We start from the raw sequence: 19,399 nt of genomic DNA on the forward strand, positions 1-19,399 counted from the left end.
AGGAGACTCGCTTGAGCCCAGGAGTTGGAGGTTGCTGTGAGCGTGATGCCATGGCACTCTACCCAGGGGGATAGCTTGAGGCTCCGTCTCAAAAAATAAATAAATAAAATTTTCTTTATATAGCCCCCAAAAGATGCTGGTGTCACCGCCAGTGACAAAGACATCACCATGAAGCAAGGCAAGCTGCTTTCGATCCCAAGGAAACCCCAGGAGCCCTTGACAAAAGCCTGCCCACAGCCTGCGTCAGCCGGGCCCTCTGCTTGCTGGTACCTGGAACCTCAAAAGCAACATCAGGTTATTCCAACATGAAAAGCAAAGAACACCACTTACCTTGGGTGGAAGGTTGGGAACTTTCAAGGTTACAACGATGGAAAATTCTTCTGGGAAGAGATCACATCTGAAGAAAATCCTGGAGGCAGGGAAGCTCATGGCCTGGGGGGCTGCTGCCGAGAGCTGGAGTCCCCGTGCCCCGTGAACCTGCACCATCCTGATTCCGCTGGTGGTGCCAGTGGGCGGGATGACCTCTGCCAGGATGTCCAGGGGGCGCAGGTCTGTATCAGAGAGACCACAGGAGGGAGGGTCAGGACATCACCCTCTAAGATGACTCCCTGCCAGCAAACATTCCCGGGCACTGGAGTGGCGGCCCCTAGTCTCGGTGTTCTGCATACTCTCACAACAGCCCCTATGGGCTGATGCCATGGTCGCTCCTGTTCTGACTGTGAGGAAACCGAGGCACCAAGCCGGAAGGCCATCTAGGCCTGCACCCGGCGTCTTCCCCCACTCCACGCCTGCTGGACTCTGCATGGCTGTCTTTGAGCTGTAGACGTACCTTCCCTGCCAGGCACCTGCGCAGCATGAGCCCAGCAGGACAGGGAAAGGAGTGCCAGCCCCACAGCACACAGGGGTGGCTAGGAACAAGGTGGGGTGAGCAGGCATTCCTGCTGGGCCTCCCCTGCACCTCATATGCCCAGCAGAGGCTCTGCAGTGCAGTTGGAAGCCACAGGGTCCCGCACAGGCCCAGAAACCACGTGAGGCTGGCTGTGCCTCCCTGGCCCCTCTCTAGGTGCACAGGGAGGGCGGAAAAGGTCCTGGGTAAGCTCTTGGACACTGAGAGGTGAAAAACACAGATGGTGGGCTGGCCAGGCCTTGCTGAAAGATGCTTTACCAATAACCTAGCTAACAGGAAAAAAAAGCTATCCAGCCGGGCACTCACGCCTGTAATCCCAGCACTCTAGGACGCCAAGGCAAGTGGATTGTCCTGAGATCACAGGTTTGAGACCAGCCTAAGGAAGAGTGAGACCCCGTCTCTAAAAATAGCCAGGCATTGTAGCCGGAGGCTGTAGTTCCAGCTACTTGGGAGAGGGAGACATGAGAATGGTTTTAGCCCAGAGTTGGAGGTTGTCGGGAGCTATGATGCCACAGCACTCTACTGAGGGTGACAAAATAAGACTCTTGTCTCAAAATAAACAAATAAATAAAAACTAAAAAAAGAAAAAAGAAAGAAACCCTTTAAAAAAAAAGAAAGAAAAGAAAAGAAAAATAAACTATCACAGAAAGTACAAGAAATTCACCCACAGCTGCTCCTGGTTTTGCTTAATTCAAACACCTGTGGCCTCACTGGTTCTTTCTCAGAGTTGAAGATCCCTAAGCGGACAGCAGGGGGCAAGCCCCTTGCCTCACCCCAAGGACAAGGGGGGACGCCATTTCCCTGACACCTGACAGCCACTTCTGTCACCAGTCTGCTCAAGCAGAGGAAAAACTTAGAAACATATTTACTGTTCAAAAAGCACAAAGCTGCTTCTTCTGGAGCCCAGTACTATCCCTCTTCCTTCCTGCCATGGCCACTCCCTCCCTGTCCTCTCTCTCTCTTTCTCTTTCTTTCTTGGAGAAATAAAATAAACCTTTTATTTATTTACATTCTACTCCTGGTGTGAGAAATTTTTTCCCAGCCTGTGCCGTGAGCTCCTTGTGAGTCCCCCCCAATACCCCCTGAGGCCAGATGTTAAGGAGGGAACAGGGCACGCAGAGGGCGTATGTGACTAGAAGGAGGGTTTGGGCCAGCCCTGGGGCAACCCTCTCCCTGGCGCAACCCTCACAGGAGCTGTGGCTCGGGGTAAATGCCCGGCCTGTGTGAATTTAGCGGCCACCCAAGCTGTCTCCCTCGGGCTAGTGGTCTTGCCAAGGTCCCCCACCTGAGTCTGACATGGGGGTGCTGGGTCAGTCCACGACGGTACTCCGTCCTCTAACTTACTCTCCCCAGGTCCCAGCCCAACCACTGTCACAAAGAGGCGATGACTGATTCCCTGTGGCCTTTCTCCCCTCCTGCTCCAGGGCTGCCCTTCCCCACACAGCCATGTCAGCTACAGTGACACTTAGGTCAGATGGAGGCACCAGGGCAGATAAGTGCCCTATGGATCTCAGAAAGACCAGGAATGACCCAGGAATCCGAGGAGCGCCCTCCTGTAGGGGTCAAGCTCATGCTCTCCCTTGAAGCAATATGGGCTACTGCCCTAGGGAGGAGGGGGGCATAGGGTTACTTCCAGCATGTGACGTGGTCTGGGTGAAGCCCCAAGGACAGTGACCAACACCCTTTCTTTTAAGAAGTATATCAGGCAGGGACCACGGGAGTGGTGGGTGGCCGGTGGGGCTCTACCCACCCGACCTGGCCCTGCTCATGTTCTCACCTCGGGGCCCCTTCAGGTTCCATAGGGGATGAAGCATGACCAGATGTCAGCCTGGTGGACACCACAAGAAGGTGGCAAGTGGAGAGAGCCTCACAAACAGAAGGCAGAGGAAGGGCCCAGCCCTGGAGCGCAGGATAGGGAAAAACACAGAAGAGTGGAGAGGAGAGAGCCAGGGCCCAGAGCCAGGAACCAGGGAACAGAGGAGGGGCAGGGGGTCGTGTGCTGCTCCTGGCTAGGGAGCAAGTCGCCCCACTCTGCCTTGCTGGGCCCTAGCACGGGAGGCACCCACCAAAGGTGGGGACCCCTGGGCCTTGGCAATTGGGAACCAGAATTCTGTACTCCCAGAGTGGCCTCTGCCCACTGTTCAATTAAAACGCCTCTTCCTGGCCCCTCACCACACCCCCATCCTTGCTCTGACAGACAGTCAGTCCAGACGTGCCGGCCGTGCCATCGGCTATCTCTGCCTCAGTAGGGTGAGCTGTGCAGTGTCTCTCAGAAGTGTGGGGACAGGGCCCAGGGTGCCCAGGGCTTACTCAGAGCCCATTCTCTCTGGTGGACTCAGGACACTTGAAGGGTTTCTAAGGTTCACAGAAGAGTCTCCTGGCAAAAGTCCTGTCGGGCGGAAGAACAAGTGAGGGGCCAAGGTGATGGACGTCAGGACTATCCCAGAACAACACACTTCGGGCAGCTCCTGCTGTGTCTTGCAAATGGCCAATGGCCAGGCCACACAGGACAGGAGCACTCCGGCCCCAGCCCTGCAGCCGCGAGCACCAAGGCCGCACCAAGCTGCCCAGAGTGGTCCGGGTTGGGTCAGTGTCGGTGGCAACGCTAATGTTTGTCCCCATATCCAACTCAGGCCCAATCAGAAAGGGTCAGGATTCACTCCTTGGCATGCCGCTGGGGCCACTTCCAGCCCCTCACCTGAGCCTCCCCAGACCCTTCCCTGCCTGTTCATCTCTGCCAAATGCAGGTGATGATGGCCAAGGCCCCACCATAGTCACCGCAGAAACAGCTCTGCTCCCGATCGGCTGGCCTTTGTGGATTCCAATACACTTCTTAAAGTGGGGCTTACAGTTTGGCAGTGAGGGTGTAATGGCCACCAACAGATCAGCAGTGGAAGGGCTAGGAGGGGACACATCGTGGGCACAGAGACGGATGTGTCTTTAGGCCTCCCCAACAGGAGGTCTCTGAACAGAACCCCCAGCTGGGGACACAGGTGTATAAGAGCGTGGCTGGCTGAGGCCTGAGCCATGACCCCTAGAGGCCTGGGGTGGGGCAGCTCATGTGAGGCCTGCCCAGCAAAACTCCTGTAAGTGCCTGTGGTTGGGTGGGGATGGCACAGGGACCCTGCCCTGGAACTTTACCCAGGGTAGCAACAAAAATAATTTTATGGTTGGAGGTCACCACAACATGAGGAACTATATTAAAGGGTCGCAGCATTAGGAAGGTTGAGAACCACTAGTCTAAAGAGTCAACCAGACACACGGGGTAGGGTGCGTCTGGGCCTTCATGTCCAGCTCCCCTGGGACCTGCCATGTCCCCACAGACACTGAGGTTGACCTCAAGGCACTGGATGACAACTGGGGACGTCATCTGTCAGGTGTTGGGCATTCAGGAGCTGCTGTGGGAATTGAGTGCCTCACACCTGACTGGAAATGGACGCCATCGCTTCGGACACCAGCCACCAGGTCCTGGAGCCACCACTCCAATCAGCTTCTAATTTCACTTCTGAGAAATGGGGAGGACCTGTGTCTGTTGCCAGGGAGGTGTCACCCTGGGGCAGGTGGACATTTAGGAGGACAGCACATGGGCTGGCACAGGACAAGGAGACTCAGCTGCCCAAGGGCCCCCAGAGAACAGGCTTCAGGGATCCAGGTGCCCCCTAGCTTTCCCTGTCTGATGGGGGCAAAAGTGGGGGAGCGGGCCATGCCTGGGGCTCTGCCAGAGAGCTCACTCTCTCCTGCTGGTGGTGACCCTGCCAGCCAGCTTACCTGTGCCCTGGTCTCAGGGGCATGGGAACTTCCACCCACCCCAGGTGGCACCAGGAGGCCTCCCTGCTCTCCCATCCAAGTTGCATGTGAGTCCTATGGACACAACTCGGGCACACGGTCCTGGAATTATGGGCTCCTACCCAGAGATCACATGTGCAGCCTTCATCCTGGACAGGAAAACAGGTGGCCTTAGGCCCTGTGGGTACAGCTGAGACCCCAGAGCTACACTGGCCAAGAGCTGCCCAGGGAGGAGAAAGGGAGAGAATCCAACCTTGGAGCTGCTCCTGAAGAAACCAGAAAGAACCCACTGCAAACAGAAGGCAGGAAAGGGCAGAAATCAGTGTCCCTGAGAACAGCAAGAGGCAGAACTCTTGGAGGAAATCAGTCAAACTGATAAACCTCCAGAATGACCAAGAGGAGGAGGTGAAGATACGAGCTGCCCACACCAGAGCCAGCAAGGGGTTCTACTGGACAACTCTCAGAAATTAAAAGGGAAATGAGGGATTCTCCCAACAACACCGTGTCTGTGTTCAAACCCTCAGATGAAACGGGTGATTCCCTGATGGGCTCAAACAGCAGCGGCATTAAAGGAGGAACAGGTGGGAGGGGAGTCCTGAGTCTGCTGAAGAAACCTTCCAGCGCAGGAGGTGCACTCGCTGGGGCGCTCTACCAAGCATTTAAAGAAGAAAAAAAGCCAATTCTGTATAATCCCTTCTAGAAAACAGAAGCAGAAACACGCGCCACGCCCTTTTATGAGGCCGCATTGTCAGGACCAGACAAAGACATCATACTGCAAGAAAACTACAGACCACCATCCTTCCTGAACAGACATAAGAATCCTCAGCAGAATAAGAGCAGGTGACATAGAGCAGCGTATGACAGGGACAGTACATCCCAACCAAGGCTTCCCCCGGGATTAAGATGATTTGACCCCGAAAATCACATGCCCGTGGGTTCTACTTGCGGACGTTGCCAGAACCAAAATGAAGTCGCTCATGTTAAGAAAACCGACACACAGCACCAGGAGGCCATGGAGAGCAGTGCTCAGGCTCACGTGCCTGAGAACAGGCGTCAGAGGAGGCTGCAGAAGCCCTTCACAGGGGCCGCTGCAACCTTACTGAGAAAGCACCTCTCAAGGACAGCCATCGCCCATGGCTGCCTGACCACCTGGGGGGTCTCTAAGGTCAGAATAACAAGACTTACTTTTTAACGTATTTATTTATTTATTTATTTTTGAGACTTAGCCTCTCATTCTGTCACTTTATTTTATTTTTTGGATCATTTTTTCTTTCTTTCTTTTTTTTTTTTTTTAAATAGAGACAGTCTCACTTTATCGCTTTCAGTAGAATGGCATGACGTCACACAGCTCACAGCAACCTCCAGCTCTTAGGCTTAGGCCAGGCGTTCTCAAACTATGGCCTGTGGGCCACATGCAGCCCGCCTAGGACATTTATCCAGCCCACCAGGTGTTTTTGCTGCCGCTGCCTGTCCTGCTTAGCAGCCAACTTCTCCCTGGGCCTGCAGTCTAGCCCTCCAACTGTCTGAGGGACAGTGAACTGGCCCCCTGTTTAAAAAGTTTGAGGACCCCTGACTTAGGCAATTCTCTTGCCTCAGCCTCCCGAGGAGCTGGGACTACAGGCGCCCTCCACAATGCCTGGCTATTTTTTTGTTGCAGTTTGGCTGGGGCCAGGTTTGAACTCGCCACCCTCTTGGTAGAGTGCCATGGTGTCACAGCTCACAGGAACCTCAAACTCTTGGGCTCAAGTGATTCTCTTGCCTCAATCTCCTTAGTAGCTAGGACTGCAGGTGCCCACCACCAACACCCACCTATTTTTAGAGACAGAGTCTCACTCTTGCTCAGGCTGGTCTTGAACTCCTGAGCTCAAGCAATCCGGCCACCTCAGCCTTCCAAAGTGCTATGATTACAGGCATGAGCCATCTCATCTGGCCACTTTTTAAAGTATTTAAATGGATTGGAAACAACCGAGGGCAAGTGCATTAGAGGGCACATGTGAGGGAAATGGCCAGAACAAAAAGATACTGTGATGATGTGAGGGTAATTTAAGAAGTCTTGAAAGGCTATGTTTGGAATAAAGATGTCTTGGAGCCACTGAAAAAGTGCCGACTCAAGTGCGCTGACTTGAGTCCCAAAGGGACTTAAACTCCCAAATCCTTAAACTCCCAAAGGATTCTGATGCAAAAGCGTCAGAGTTGCCCAAGTGCTCAAGGCACGAGGGGCAGAGCTGGTGCTGGTCCGGCCCCAGAGCTGTGGTCCCAGACCAGCTCCATCTTCAGCGCCACAGTGCAGCACGTTGACTGCAATCCAGAGGAGCAGAGATGGGGGCCAGCTCAGGGAACCAGAGTTCTGAGGAAGAGCCTTTGTCAAAACAGGGTGCTGCTCCCCTGTGTGAGTGGGAGGGGTGGCCACTCGCAGTCAAGGTCCTCGTGTGCTCACTGAGCCTCCCTCTGCGACCAGAATGTATTGTTTAGGGGGACAGTGATGTATGGGGAAACCACCCACCCACCCAGACATCCCACATTGTCACCCACTGCCACCAGCAATTTAGCCTAAGACCTCATCATGAGAATACTAGTTTCACAAAAAAGGAAACTTTCTTATTGATCTTTCATCTGATAAAAACTATTACTTCAATCTCTAATTTAATTACTGATAATACAAAGGTTTCGCCCCGAGAGACAGACATTCGCATGCAGAGGTCCTGTGTGCTCTGAGTGACTGGTGGTGTCTCAGGCACAGCTGAGAGTGGCCTCCACCTCAGGAACCTTCCTGGCCCCACTCTGCTGACCCTGATCCCTGCAGCTCACTGCTACCCAACTTGTTTTTAGACTCCCATGGGCCCTGTTCCCTGACCACAGACAAGTCTTGATTTAACATGCTTAACCTGGACATCTTGCAAGGCCCACACCTAAGCACACGTTAGCCGCACACAGGGCAGCTGCGGGCCTTTAACACACTCCCTGCCCTCTCAGATGCCCGCGTCACTCACACAGGAGAACTCACCAGTAATGGCGGGCTCCTGTCTGACACCTCCCTTGGCCACCCCTGCCCACAACATTTGGAGCCCTGACCCCAGATTTAGTCTGGCTCAGCCCACAGAGAGGTCCCTAATTGGGACTTCACATGTCTACCTCAGGGTCCGTGTAGATAGGATACCGCTGACCTTGGGTGGAATGCGGGGCGTGGGTGGTTCTTGGGAGTCCAGAGCCCCAGGAGCGAGGGAGATGCTGCTACTGTCCTCCCAGGCCCCACTGTCACGTTTTCCAGCAGGAGGACACTGGCTGCTGGGCCAGTCCTGGGGCACTGGGCATATCTCGAGCTGGGTTTGAATTTAGCGGAAGTGTTTCTCAGAATGGAAAGAGGTAGGCCAAGTTCAAGATCAGGAAACATCCTGAGTAAAAAGGAAAGGCAGGGATTAGACAGGGAAGGACACAGAAGCCCCAGACACGAGGAGTGAGACTTCACTTTGAGCCACGGCGGACCCGACTGGTCCTATCACCTCAACTAACTAGAAAGCAAGACAGACAATATGAGACAACTCCTTTTACACCCTGGGTGACAGGCAATGAGAAACTGGGGTCTCGGAGAGAAGGGGGGAAACGAGATGAACTGTGGGCTGCTCTGGAGGGTGGGGCTGCCCAGGTGGGTCATGCTGGAAGGGTTGGGCCTGGAGACTCCACAGCCAGGCCCTCCAGGTGACCAGCCTCAGGAAGCCGGGCAGGGCCGGGCAGGGAGTGTTCCTTCTGGGCAGCCCAGAGACATATCTATTGACCACAGAGGAGAGAGGACCACACTGCCCTGTGATTTCTGGGACATTCGTTCCAAGAATGTTCCTGGCAGGAGACAAATGTCTGCTCAAAACCCTCTCCCACCCACACAATTGTCAAAGAAGAGAATCAGGTGGTCACAGCAAGTTTATTGGGGAGCCAAGGAGGGGCTGACAGGTTCAAGTCAAGACCGCATGACCTGGAGCAGAGACACTTGGAGAGAGGATCAGGAGGTCAGGACAGCAGAGTGGAGACATGGAGGGCCCTCCCTGGGTAAGGGCAGCTACCCAACCCGGACTAGGCACAGCCATGGATGGAGGACCTGATCCTGCAGGCCGGGGATGAGCCTGTCAGCCTCAACAGCTGGACTTCTGACCCAAGGAGAGGCTGCAGCAGGCTGGGCGAGAGCAGGCTGGGCGGCAGAGGAGGGACACACAGGAGGCTGGGCGGGGGCAGCAGGGCTGGCAGGAGGAGGTGGGGACACAGCAGGCAGGTCTGCACACAGGGCGGCAGAGGAGGGACACACAGGAGGAGGGTCTGCAGCAGGAGGAGGGGCAGGGGCTGGGCTGGCAGCAGGAGGGGGCTGGGCAAGAGGCAACTCCAGTGCAGACAGGCACAGAGCAGACAGGCTTGCAGCTCACGGGCACACAGCACACGGGCTTGCAACACACAGGCTTGCAACAGACGGGCACACAGCAGGCCTGCTGGCAGGGGGATGGGGTGCAGCAAGCCGGCTGGCAGCTAGACTGCTGACAGCACACAGAGGAAGCCTCAGAGCAGACGGGTTTGCAGCACACAGGCACACAGCAGACGGGCTTGCAGCTCACAGGCACGCAGCAGGCCTGCTGGCAGGGGGACGAGGTACAGCAAGCCGGCTGGCAGCATGAGGGTGTGCAGGAGCTGGTGCAGACTGGTTGGCAGGAGCTGGACACACAGCTCACTGGGCTGCAGACGAGGGTCAGGCAGGGGGTCGGGGCACAGCAGCTGGGGGTGCAGCAGGGGGGCTCACAGCAGCTCTCTGGACAGTCGTCCACCTGCCAGGAGTCGCTCCAGGAGTCACAGGAACCAGGCAGGCAGACCCGGCTGCCATAGCTCAGGTTGCTGGAGCAGACGGACACAGTGGATGCAGCCATACTGGGGTTGAGCTGGGAAGGTGTGAGTGAGTGTGTGGGTGAGTGTGAGTGAGTGAGTATGTGGGGTGCTTGGGACTGTGAGCTTTTATACCCCTCCCACCCTATTGTCCCAGCCTCAGGGCTGCCCCTTCCTTGTTGGTGAGTGCCAGGGCCAGGCTGTCATTAGGGATGTTTGTTTGCCTGTGATGTTGTCCAGCTCATAAACATCTTCCCTGGTCAGGATGTAGCCTGTCAAACGTGGTCCTCTGAGGGCAGCAGTGGGGTGGGTGTGGTCCCATCTGGGCTCTGGGGCAGTCAGGACTGTGGGGGTTGGGTGGGTGGGACATCCCTTGAGCTGTCCCCAGTGTTCTGGGGCCTCATCCAGTTACTGGCCTGGCAGCCCCAGGTTAGTGGCTCTCTCTACTGGAAGCCAGCATGGAGGACAAGTTTCCCATGGTGCAAACACCCCCTCCAGGGTGGTACCCCCTTGCCAAGATGCAATGCTGTCACCACCATGTGATAGACAGACTGGATTTGGGAGCATTCAGTGACCTCCCTGGGGCTACACGGCTCAGACAGATGCAGCGACTGTACCCTAACAGCCCTTCTGCTTGCAGCCTTCCCAGCCGTGTCCCAGGCACTGCACTCAGGGACTCAACCTGCCACTGCCTTAATGGGAACTGGCACAGGCCACAGACCCCAATGCAGAAGACACTCGACGCCTCTGTGAAGGGCATGTTCCCTGCACCCACTGCTGCCACCCCCTCCCTTCCTCTTCCTCCCACTCTCCTCCCACAGCCGCCCTCACCCCTGGTGCTGTGGGGCCTGGCCTGGTGCCATGCACCTCACGTGTGTGTGCCCCTCGCACTCAGGGCACCAGGCAGCACCTCAGCGCTGCGCCAGGTGCTCAGGGCACTGGAAACAGCGACATCACAGGCACAAAGGGCAACGTGGCATTGAGGAGCTTATGCAGGACCTTCGTTCCCTGGAGGAGCTAAAGCAGGAAAGCAAAACTCCCGGTGGGGCCTTGGGGGCTGCCCATCTGGAGTCGGACTTTCCCTGCTCTGTGAATGGGCACAGTGACCATGAGTACCACAAGTGTTGACTTTAAGGTTACAAATAAAGGTCAGAGTGAAAATTCACAAGTACAGGAGGCATCAGTGGAGAGTGCCCACCATGTCTGTCCATCTGCCCACCAACTTCTGTGCATACACATAGATACAGCGTCTCCATGTACAGACGCTTTAAAAATAGGGATTGTATCATACTCTCCCCATATTGTTTAAGCTTAATACCAGATGAAGTTCCTTTCCCACGAATATGTAAAGATCTGTCTTGTTTATGGCTTCAGAGAAGGCCACATCAGCCTGTGTGTTCGTTTTCTACTGCTGGGTCACAAATCACATGCGCACAGTGGCTGCAGAGCACACTTGTAGCCATCGGGGCTCTGGGAGCGAAATCGGCCAATGTGGTGCTGGCTCCCTGCAGGCCTGCCTCCGTGTCTCCCCTGAAGGTTCCACTGGGGAGGACCCACATCCATGCTCACGCAGTGGTTGCCACCCTGTTCCTCAGACTGTGAGGTTGAGGGGTCCGGGTCCTCCCTGGCTGTCAGCTGGGGGCCACCCTCAGCCCTCCCCTAGGCAGCCCACAGGCAGCAAGGAGGGAGCCCTTCCCGAGACGGCCCTGCAATCCTACCCTGTGTGCTGTGCACACACCCCCATCACCCTTGCTGCACGCAGTGTGGCTACATGCATGTCACAGGCCACATTCGGGGACTGAGCTGCCCGGCATCCGTCTGTGACGCGTCTGTCTGCACATGCCTAATGCCTGTCCCGTGACATCTCTGGGACAATGCCTTGGGCTCAGGCTCAAAGGTATAAGGTTTCCGATTTTGACTCATAGCAGCAAACTGCCCGCCATAGTGGTGGGGCCATCTGAGGCCGGAAGCATGTTGGCTGGACGGTCCACGGCCTGCCTGGCCCTGCCTGGGCCATCAGTGGTTTTCACCCTTTCCAAAGCGATGTGTGAACAAGGACGTGACACGCTTGTTACGCTTGTTCCTCTTGTTTCAAATGGGGCTGAGCGTATCTGCCCGTCTGAGAACCATTTGTAACTTTGTTTTGATGGTCTTTCTGCATCCTTTGCTCATTTTCCGTTTTATTGTATTTATCTTAACAACCCGTGGAGCTTCTTGGATATTAAGTGAATTCACCTTTTCTCTGTGATGTATGTGGCAAATACATTTCCTATATTGCCATTGTCTTTTGAGTTGATTTACAATGTTTTACCTCATTCAACTTAAAAAAAATTATGTAATTAGATTTGTCAGACTTTTAAAAAATGGCGTTAGTGGTTTACTCCAAACTTAGACCAGCTCTTCTCTCTCTCAGGTTATTTTCTCTCCATTTCTATAATTACTGGGAGAGGTGCATAATCGTCCTCCGCTGTGATTGTTCCTTTCTCTATTTCTACTTTAAGCTCTCTTAATTTTTCATTTGTATGTTTGAGGCTATGTAATTCAGTCCTGGTGGTTTGACTCCCGACTTTATAAAATGTCTTTCTTCACCTCTCACAATGACCCTTGCTCTAAAACCCACTTTTCTGGTGCTCACGGTCACCCAGCGTTGAGTTATGTCCCCGCAGTGTTGTCATCCCCATCTTGACACTGTCAGCCAGTTTATTCAGGCTCTTACCTCTTGTAAGCAGAACACAGTTAGATTTTCCATTTTTATTCCAGCCAATAATCTTTATTTTTCTAACTAGAATATTGAATACTTTGTATTTATTATAATTACTTATAACTGAGTTTAAATGTACCCTATGATTATATAACTTCTATTTTTCCCAATTATTTTATATTTCTTTTTAAAAATCACTTCCTTCCTACTTTGGGTTAATAAAATACTTGTACTGTTCGTTTTCCCTCCCCTGTGGTTTGGGCTGTGCCTTAGGGGCCACCGCAGGGACTCCAGCTTCCTTGGGTTAGTCACGTCTAACGAGTGTTCTATTTCCGCAACTTCCAAGCAATGCCAAGACCTCAGAAAACTTCATCTCCATTTATCCCTCTCACCTTTTTTTGTTAATATGTTTGTGAATTTTCTTTCTTTTTTTTTTTTTTTTTTTGAGACAGAGCCTCAAGCTGTCCCCCTGGGTAGAGTGCTGTGGCATCACAGCTCACAGCAACCTCCAACTCCCGGGCTCAAGTGAGTCTCCTGACTCAGCCTCCCAAGTAGCTGGGACTACAGGCGCCCACCACAACACCCAGCTATTTTTTGGTTGCAGCTGTCTGTTTCGGCGGGCCCGGGCTGGATTTGAACCCGCCACCTTAGGTGTATGTGGCTGGTGCCTTAGCTGCTTGAGCCACAGGTGCCGAGCCAGTGTGAATTTTATTTCTACTTGTAGTTGAGATTCTTCCAGAAGTTGTGAAGATGCACCACCTGGTAATGTTGTGAATGCAGAGTCAGTCAACTTCCAGTAGCATCTGCCCACCCGTTGCCTTTCAGACCTCCTGACTTCCTCCTGCACGTCCACCTTTCGGTCATCCCGTGAGCGGGTGCCCAGGTCAGTCCTGCCAGGTCTGTCTGTCTGTCCGGCAGTCTCCCCACCTTCCCTGTGAACCACGTTCTTTCTGGTCTAGAATCCCAGGTTTGTGGGGATTGCCCTTCAGACCCTAAACCTGTTATTCTCTCACAGCTAGTTCATTAGCACCCACAGACCTGGGGTCCCACTTGGGGCGCTTCCTGCCAAGGACACAAACGAGGAGCTCGGGCTCAGAGTCCCAGTTTGCAGGGTTTGGGATAATAGCAACTGTAGATGGGAGGCTGCGGGCACACATGGGGCCCTGGGGGCCTGAGTGCTCAGACGGAAGACGGGGGTGCATGGCCCACAGGGAGCAGGTGATCCAAACAGGGAACGGGCCATCCCACTGTCCCCTACCTGTTTGCCACAAGCACTGAAGGCCTCGAGGGACTTCCCACACCTGGGAGAGGATTGGAGTCACTGGCAAAAACATCCCATCCTCATGCCCTCTTGACCTAGGCAGCTCCCGACTGGTGTCCGGAAGCTGCAGCAGCCCAGGCAAACAGACCGCAGGGAACGGTCCTGGAGCAGCTGGATCAGGGCAGATGACTCTCACTCAGCCAGTGTAGGCCCCTCAGACACTCTGTCTGCAGAGACGCACACTATCCACTTCAGTGTTCCCTTCTGGGGCTAAAGGCAGGTGAGGATGTGTCAGCAGACGGAAAGTACACACAGGACTTTTACGAGCTGAACAATATCACCTAGAACTAAACACAGAACCGTCTCTAATGAGGCTTCTCCACATTCTAAACAACAACAAGGAGTGAGGGCACAGCCGGGGAGCCACGTGGGACACGCACACAAGGCAGGCGTATAAAAGCCCTCAGCCCCGAGCACCAAGCACTCTCATTCCTCCACACTTACCCTCCTGGCTCACCTCCCACCCCACCCCAGCATGGCCATGTCCACCACATCCGTCTGCTCCAGCACTTGCTCTGGCCCCTGGCAGGTGGACGACTGTCCAGAGAGCTATTGCGAGCCCCCCTGCTGTGCTCCTAGCTGCTGCACCCCAAGCCCCTGCCTGACCCTGGTCTGCGGTCCAGTGAGCTGTGCGTCCAGCTCCTGCCAACCAGTCTGCACCAGCTCCTGCACACCCTCATGCTGCCAGCCAGCTTGCTGTACCTTGTCCCCCTGCCAGCAGGCCTGCTGTGTGCCCGTGAGCTGCAAGCCCGTCTGCTGTGTGCCCATCTGCCCTGGGGATTCCTCTTCATGCTGTCAACAGTCTAGCTGCCAGCCAACTTGCTCTACCCCCAGCTGTTGTGCCCCAACCCCCTGCCTGACCCTGGTCTGCAGCCCAGTGAGCTGTGTGTCCAGCCCCTGCCAACCAGTCTGTACCAGCTCCTGCACACCCTCATGCTGCCAGCAGTCTAGCTGCCAGCCAGCTTGCTGCACCCCATCCCCCTGCCAGCAGGCCTGCTGTGTGCCCGTCTGTTGCAAGCCTGTGTGTTGCAAGCCCGTCGGCTCTGGGGATTCCTCTTCATGCTGCCAGCAGTCTAGCTGCCAGCCAGCTTGCTGCACCCCATCCCCCTGCCAGCCAGCCTGCTGTGTGCCTGTCTGTTGCAAGCCTGTGAGCTGCAAGCCCGTGTGCTGTGTGCCCGTCTGCTCTGGGGATTCCTCTTCATGCTGCCAACAGTCTAGCTGCCAGCCAGCTTGCTGCACCCTGTCCCCCTGCCAGCAGGCCTGCTGTGTGCCTGTGAGCTGCAAGCCTGTCTGCTCTGTGCCTGTCTGTGCTGGAGCTGCCCCTTGCCCAGCTCCCTCCTGCTGCAAGCTCAGCCCCTGCTCCTCCTCCTGCTGCAGACCCTCCTCCTGTGTGTCCCTCCTCTGCCGCCCTGTGTGCAGACCTGCCTGTTGTGTCCCCACCTCCTCCTGCCAGCCCTGCTGCCCCCGCCCAGCCTCCTGTGTGTCCCTCCTCTGCCGCCCAGCCTGCTCCCGCCCGGCTTGCTGCAGCCTCTCCTTGGGTCAGAAGTCCAGCTGCTGATGCTGACGGGCATGTCCCCAAGGCCAGCGGGCTCAGGTCCCCCATCTCTGCCAGTCCTTGGACCCCCTGCCCTCCCAGACCCACCTGCAGCAGCCCAGCCCAGGTCTGGGCAGACAGGATCATTCACCACTTTCCTGTCCTCAGCCCATGGAGCCCTGGGGCCTCCACACCCACTTTCACCTAGGCCATAGAGCTGAGCTCTCCCTGACCCTGCTCTTGTATCCAAGATAGTCACTCTCGGTGACTATCTAATAAAAGCTGTGCTGCCCACGCTGACCCTCTGTGCTGACTTATGCTCATGGGTGGAAGGGTGGGGGAGGCTAGTCTGCTCTGGGGCTCGGCCTCAAACCCTCCTTCCATCCAGCCATGGGGACCTTGGGGACTCTCGAGCAGAACCTAGAAGCCCCTGTTTACCTCCTGGCTTTGCTCTGCCATCCAGCCACACCCAGGTCCTGTGGGGCTCCCATTGCACTGACTGGTCAAGTCCCTTGGGCTCCACCTAGGGCAGCTCCTTCCAGGCATAGGGTGGGGCTGTCCTGGGCAACAGATCCCATAGCTGTGCTGGAAAGTGGAGGATGGGGGGATGTAGCCCCAGCTGGCCCAGGGCCCAAGAGGTACCCTCGGAGATGCATTGGGTATCCCGGGCACAGGCGGCCACTGGGGACTGCGGCATGGGGCATGCTGCTGGGACAGAGAGACCCAAGAGGCAGCCACCAGAGCACCGCCTGCTGGGCTGGGGTGGGGCAGGCAGGAAGGGGAAGGTCAGCGGTGATGGTGGGCAACACCCAGGGCACCATGAGAATGTGGGCAGACCAGGGACAGGAGGGCATTCTCCTGGGGGTGATGTCTTAGCTCCATGCAAGGGAGGCAGGGAGGAGGCCTGGCGCACACTGCTCCTCCTTCCTCCCACGCACCTGCCCTGCACCCTGTGACCTGGGGCAGCGATGCCACCCACACTTCTTGGTCTCAGAGACCATGGGGGGGCCTCAGCCAGGCTCTGTGGGCACTAAAGAGCCACCACTTCTAAGATTCTCCCCCAGCCCTGAAGGCAGGAAGTCCCAGGGCAGTGGCCTGTGGGCCTCTCTTGGGTGTAGACGGCACCCTCCCTGTGTCCCACAGTCCTCCCTCTCTGCATGTCTGTGTCCTGGTCTCCTCCTCTGGCAAAGACGCCGTTATTAGATGGCCTCAGGGCCACACTGCGGGCCTCATGTTAACTTTATTTCCGCTTTAAAGATCCCATCTCCAAATAAGATCACATTCTGAGGTTCTGGAGCTTAGGACTTGAACATAGGACTTTTGGGGGATCTAACTCTGGCCGGGGTGCCCAGAGGCAGCAGCGAGGGTGTCAGTGGGTGCACCTGTGCCCTGAGGCCCCATGAAGGCTGGAGGGCAGGTGACCCCTGTCCACATGCAAGGATGCGCATTTGGACAGAGAGATGGCTGGGGACATTCTGCTCACATGGCCCCTTCCCCTCTGAACAATGATGTGCACAATGCTGGCATTCACCCCACAAAGTCAGCAATCCCTGTCCCCTGTCTGGCTCACCTGGGAGTTTACAGGGGTCGCACCACAGGTGGAGCACTTGGCTTGGAGAGGGAGAAGGTGAGGAGGGAACACGAGCCACACAGGATAAGCACTGGGGAACGTGGGGGCTGGAAAGCCGGCCCAGTGGGCAGGTGTGTGCCACACACACCCGGGAGGCAGAAGGCCCCTCCCCTGGGAGCTGCGAGAGAGGACGCTGGGCCTGCAGTGTGCTCGCTCACAGCCACGCAGAACAGTGACGTAGGGCGGCGAGTTCTTAGCAGCTCATGAGGGATTTCCAGGTCATGCCATGTGGACAAACGTGTGTTGTGCTGGGTTAAGGGGGAGCAAGCACTGGGGAAGTGAAAGGTGAAGGCAAATGATTTTTTCCAAAAGCCCTAACTGAGCAAGGGAAGGAAAAGGCCACAGTAGTGGTGGTTTCCTGAAGGACACACGCCAAGGGCTTGCCTGTATTTCCCCAAACCCAGAGGTCTCTCAAGGCTCAGAAACAGCCACTGGGAGGGTGTTTGTCAGAACATTTAAAGTAAATAAGCCTGTCCAGGCGCGGTGGCTCGCTCCTATACTCCTAGCAGGGAAGATTATAGTGGTCTCACCACAGGTGGCCTCTGGAGGCTGAGGCAGGTGGATTGCTTTAGCTCATGAGTTCGAGACCAGCCTGAGTAAAGGCGAGACCCTGTCTCTACTAAAAATAGAATAACTGAGGCAAGAGGATCTCTTGAGCCTGAGTTGGAGGTTGCTGTAAGCTTTGACACCATAGCACTCCACCCAGGGTGACAGCTTGAGACTGTCTCAAAAAAGTAAATAAGATAAAGCAAACAAGCCAGTCACCTACACTAGTGGAAAGGATGTCAGTTGGGTAAACACGGTACCCCCCAGAAAGCCTGGGTGAAGAGCTGGGGAGGGAGACACTTTGGGGAATCAGGCCTTGGAAAGAGCCCCTATATTCCCGAGAGCCTTGAGGGCCCCCACGTGTGCCTGCCAGGGACTCAGGCTTAGGCAGGACCCGAGAAGCTCTGGGTGCTCCCCCACTGCTGAACTGCAGGCTCTGAGTGCAGGAAGTGAAGGTGGGAGGGCGAGGGAGGCAGAGCTATGAGGCCCAAGGCAGAGGCAGCTGCAAATCCGAAACTCTGGCAAATCACTGTCTCGGCAATATGTGAATGGAACAGTGATGACCCCTCCTGACAACGAAACACAGCTGAGGAAAGTTACTAAATCAAAAACACTCTAAGTCATACAACTAGCAACAACAAATTATAAGGCGGGGAAAGAATCTGAGATTGAGAATTATCACATTATGATATTTAAAATGTCCAGTTCTGAAGAAAACTATGAGGCTTGCCAAAGAAGCAAGAAAGTATGACACATTCGGGATGGGGTGGGGGAGAGACAATTCATAGAAAATGTCCTTGGAGACGCCCAGGTTGAACTTACTAGATGAAGTATTTCAACTAACTCCCTTAAATACACTCAAAGAGCTAAAGGAAACTATGGACAAAGAATTAAGAGAAACCAAGGGAACAATGTCTCAACAAATGGAGAATATCAGTAAAGGAGAGAGATTACAAACCAAGACCAGTAGGAGTTCTGGAGTTGAGAAGTGTAGCAACTGATCAACTGATATTTAAAAAATCACCAGAGGGGTTCAACAGCCAATTTGAACAAACATACAAAAAATTAGAGAACAGGGAGGTAGGTCCTTGGAGATATTCCAGTCTGAAAGGCAGAGACACAAAAACAATAAAGAAGAAAATCAGCTTGATTGATCTGTAGGGCGCCGTCCCACCGGCCAACACACACTTCACAGGCATTCCAGAAAGAGGAGACAGGAAAGATGGAAAACGTACTTACAGAAAAATTGTATAGGCAGAAAGTAGAATGATGGTTCCCAGGGGCAGTGCTGGGGGGCAGGGAGGAGAAATAGGGAATTAGTGTTTAATGGTGACAGAGTTTAACAAGATGAAAAGGATTGTGGGCTTGGCACCTGTGACTCAAGCGGCTAAAGCGCCAGCCACATACACCTAAGGTGGTGGGTTCGAATCCAGCCCAGGCCCGCCAAACAACAATGATGGCTGCAACCAAAAAATGGCCAGGCGTTGCGGCGGGTGCCTGTGGTCCCAGCTACTTGGGAGGCTGAGGCAGGAGACTCGCTTGAGCCCAGGAGTTGGAGACTGCTGTGAGTGTGATGCCATGGCACTCTACCCAGGGGGACAGCTTGAGGCTCCGTCTCAAAAAAAAAAAAAATGGTAAATTTTATGTCATGTGTGCTTTACTATAATAATTTGTTTACTATTTGAAGAAAATAATGGCCAAAAGCTTCCCAAATATCATGAAACACACACAAGAATTTCAATAAACCCCAAGTAGAATACACTAAAAAGATCTCCCGGGGTAACACAAATTATCGTGTGTGTGTGTGTGTGTGTGTGTGTGTGGGTGTGTGTTTATTTCAGATTAATGTGAGGGTACAATTAGGTTATTTTTATTTATTTATTTATTTATTTTTTGAGATAGAACCTCAAGCTGTCCCCCTGGGTAGAGTGCTGTGGCTTCACTGCTCACAGCAACCTCCAACTCCTGGGCTCAAGCGAGTGTCCTGCCTCAGCCTCCCAAGTAGCTGGGACTACAGGTGCTCACCACAACGCCTGGCTATTTTTTGGTTGCAGCCATCATTGTTGTTTGGCGGGCCCGGGCTGGATTCGAACCCGCCACCTTAGGTGTATGTGGCT

The 19,399-nt window shown here is 54.7% G+C and overlaps 3 protein-coding genes across 7 annotated transcripts in view; 1 reads left to right on the plus strand and 2 right to left on the minus strand.

The window, feature by feature from the left end:
• TSPEAR (thrombospondin type laminin G domain and EAR repeats) overlaps nucleotides 1-444 on the minus strand; it is a 76,534-nt gene extending 76,090 nt beyond the window's left edge. Inside the window, exon 1 of the mRNA XM_012810327.2 lies at nucleotides 324-444. Coding sequence (XP_012665781.1) covers nucleotides 324-429 — 106 coding nt within the window. The 5' untranslated portion in view covers nucleotides 430-444. The remainder of the gene's footprint in view (nucleotides 1-323) is intronic.
• Nucleotides 445-8,817: 8,373 nt separating this feature from the next.
• LOC100953387 (keratin-associated protein 10-7-like) lies at nucleotides 8,818-9,594 on the minus strand. The gene has a single exon (XM_003798088.1). It carries the CDS (start codon nucleotides 9,592-9,594, stop codon nucleotides 8,818-8,820), a length of 777 nt encoding a protein of 258 aa, XP_003798136.1.
• Nucleotides 9,595-14,047: 4,453 nt separating this feature from the next.
• Nucleotides 14,048-15,130, plus strand: LOC100954537 (keratin-associated protein 10-3-like). Of its 5 annotated transcripts, none has more exons than XM_012810294.1 (4): nucleotides 14,048-14,351; nucleotides 14,499-14,814; nucleotides 14,926-14,960; nucleotides 15,045-15,130. In XM_012810294.1, the coding sequence occupies exons 1-4, from the start codon at nucleotides 14,048-14,050 to the stop codon at nucleotides 15,128-15,130; spliced, it is 741 nt and encodes a 246-aa protein (XP_012665748.1). The 5 variants fall into 5 exon arrangements, with proteins under 5 accessions (XP_012665748.1, XP_012665749.1, XP_012665747.1 ...); XM_012810295.1 differs by having other exon boundaries at nucleotides 14,048-14,234; nucleotides 14,451-14,597; nucleotides 14,691-14,814; nucleotides 14,926-15,130; XM_012810293.1 differs by having other exon boundaries at nucleotides 14,926-15,130.
• Nucleotides 15,131-19,399: the final 4,269 nt, after the last annotated feature.

Source organism: Otolemur garnettii, unplaced genomic scaffold (assembly GCF_000181295.1).
Source record: "Otolemur garnettii isolate 467f Iridium unplaced genomic scaffold, OtoGar3 scaffold00128, whole genome shotgun sequence".
NCBI lineage: Eukaryota > Metazoa > Chordata > Mammalia > Primates > Galagidae > Otolemur > Otolemur garnettii.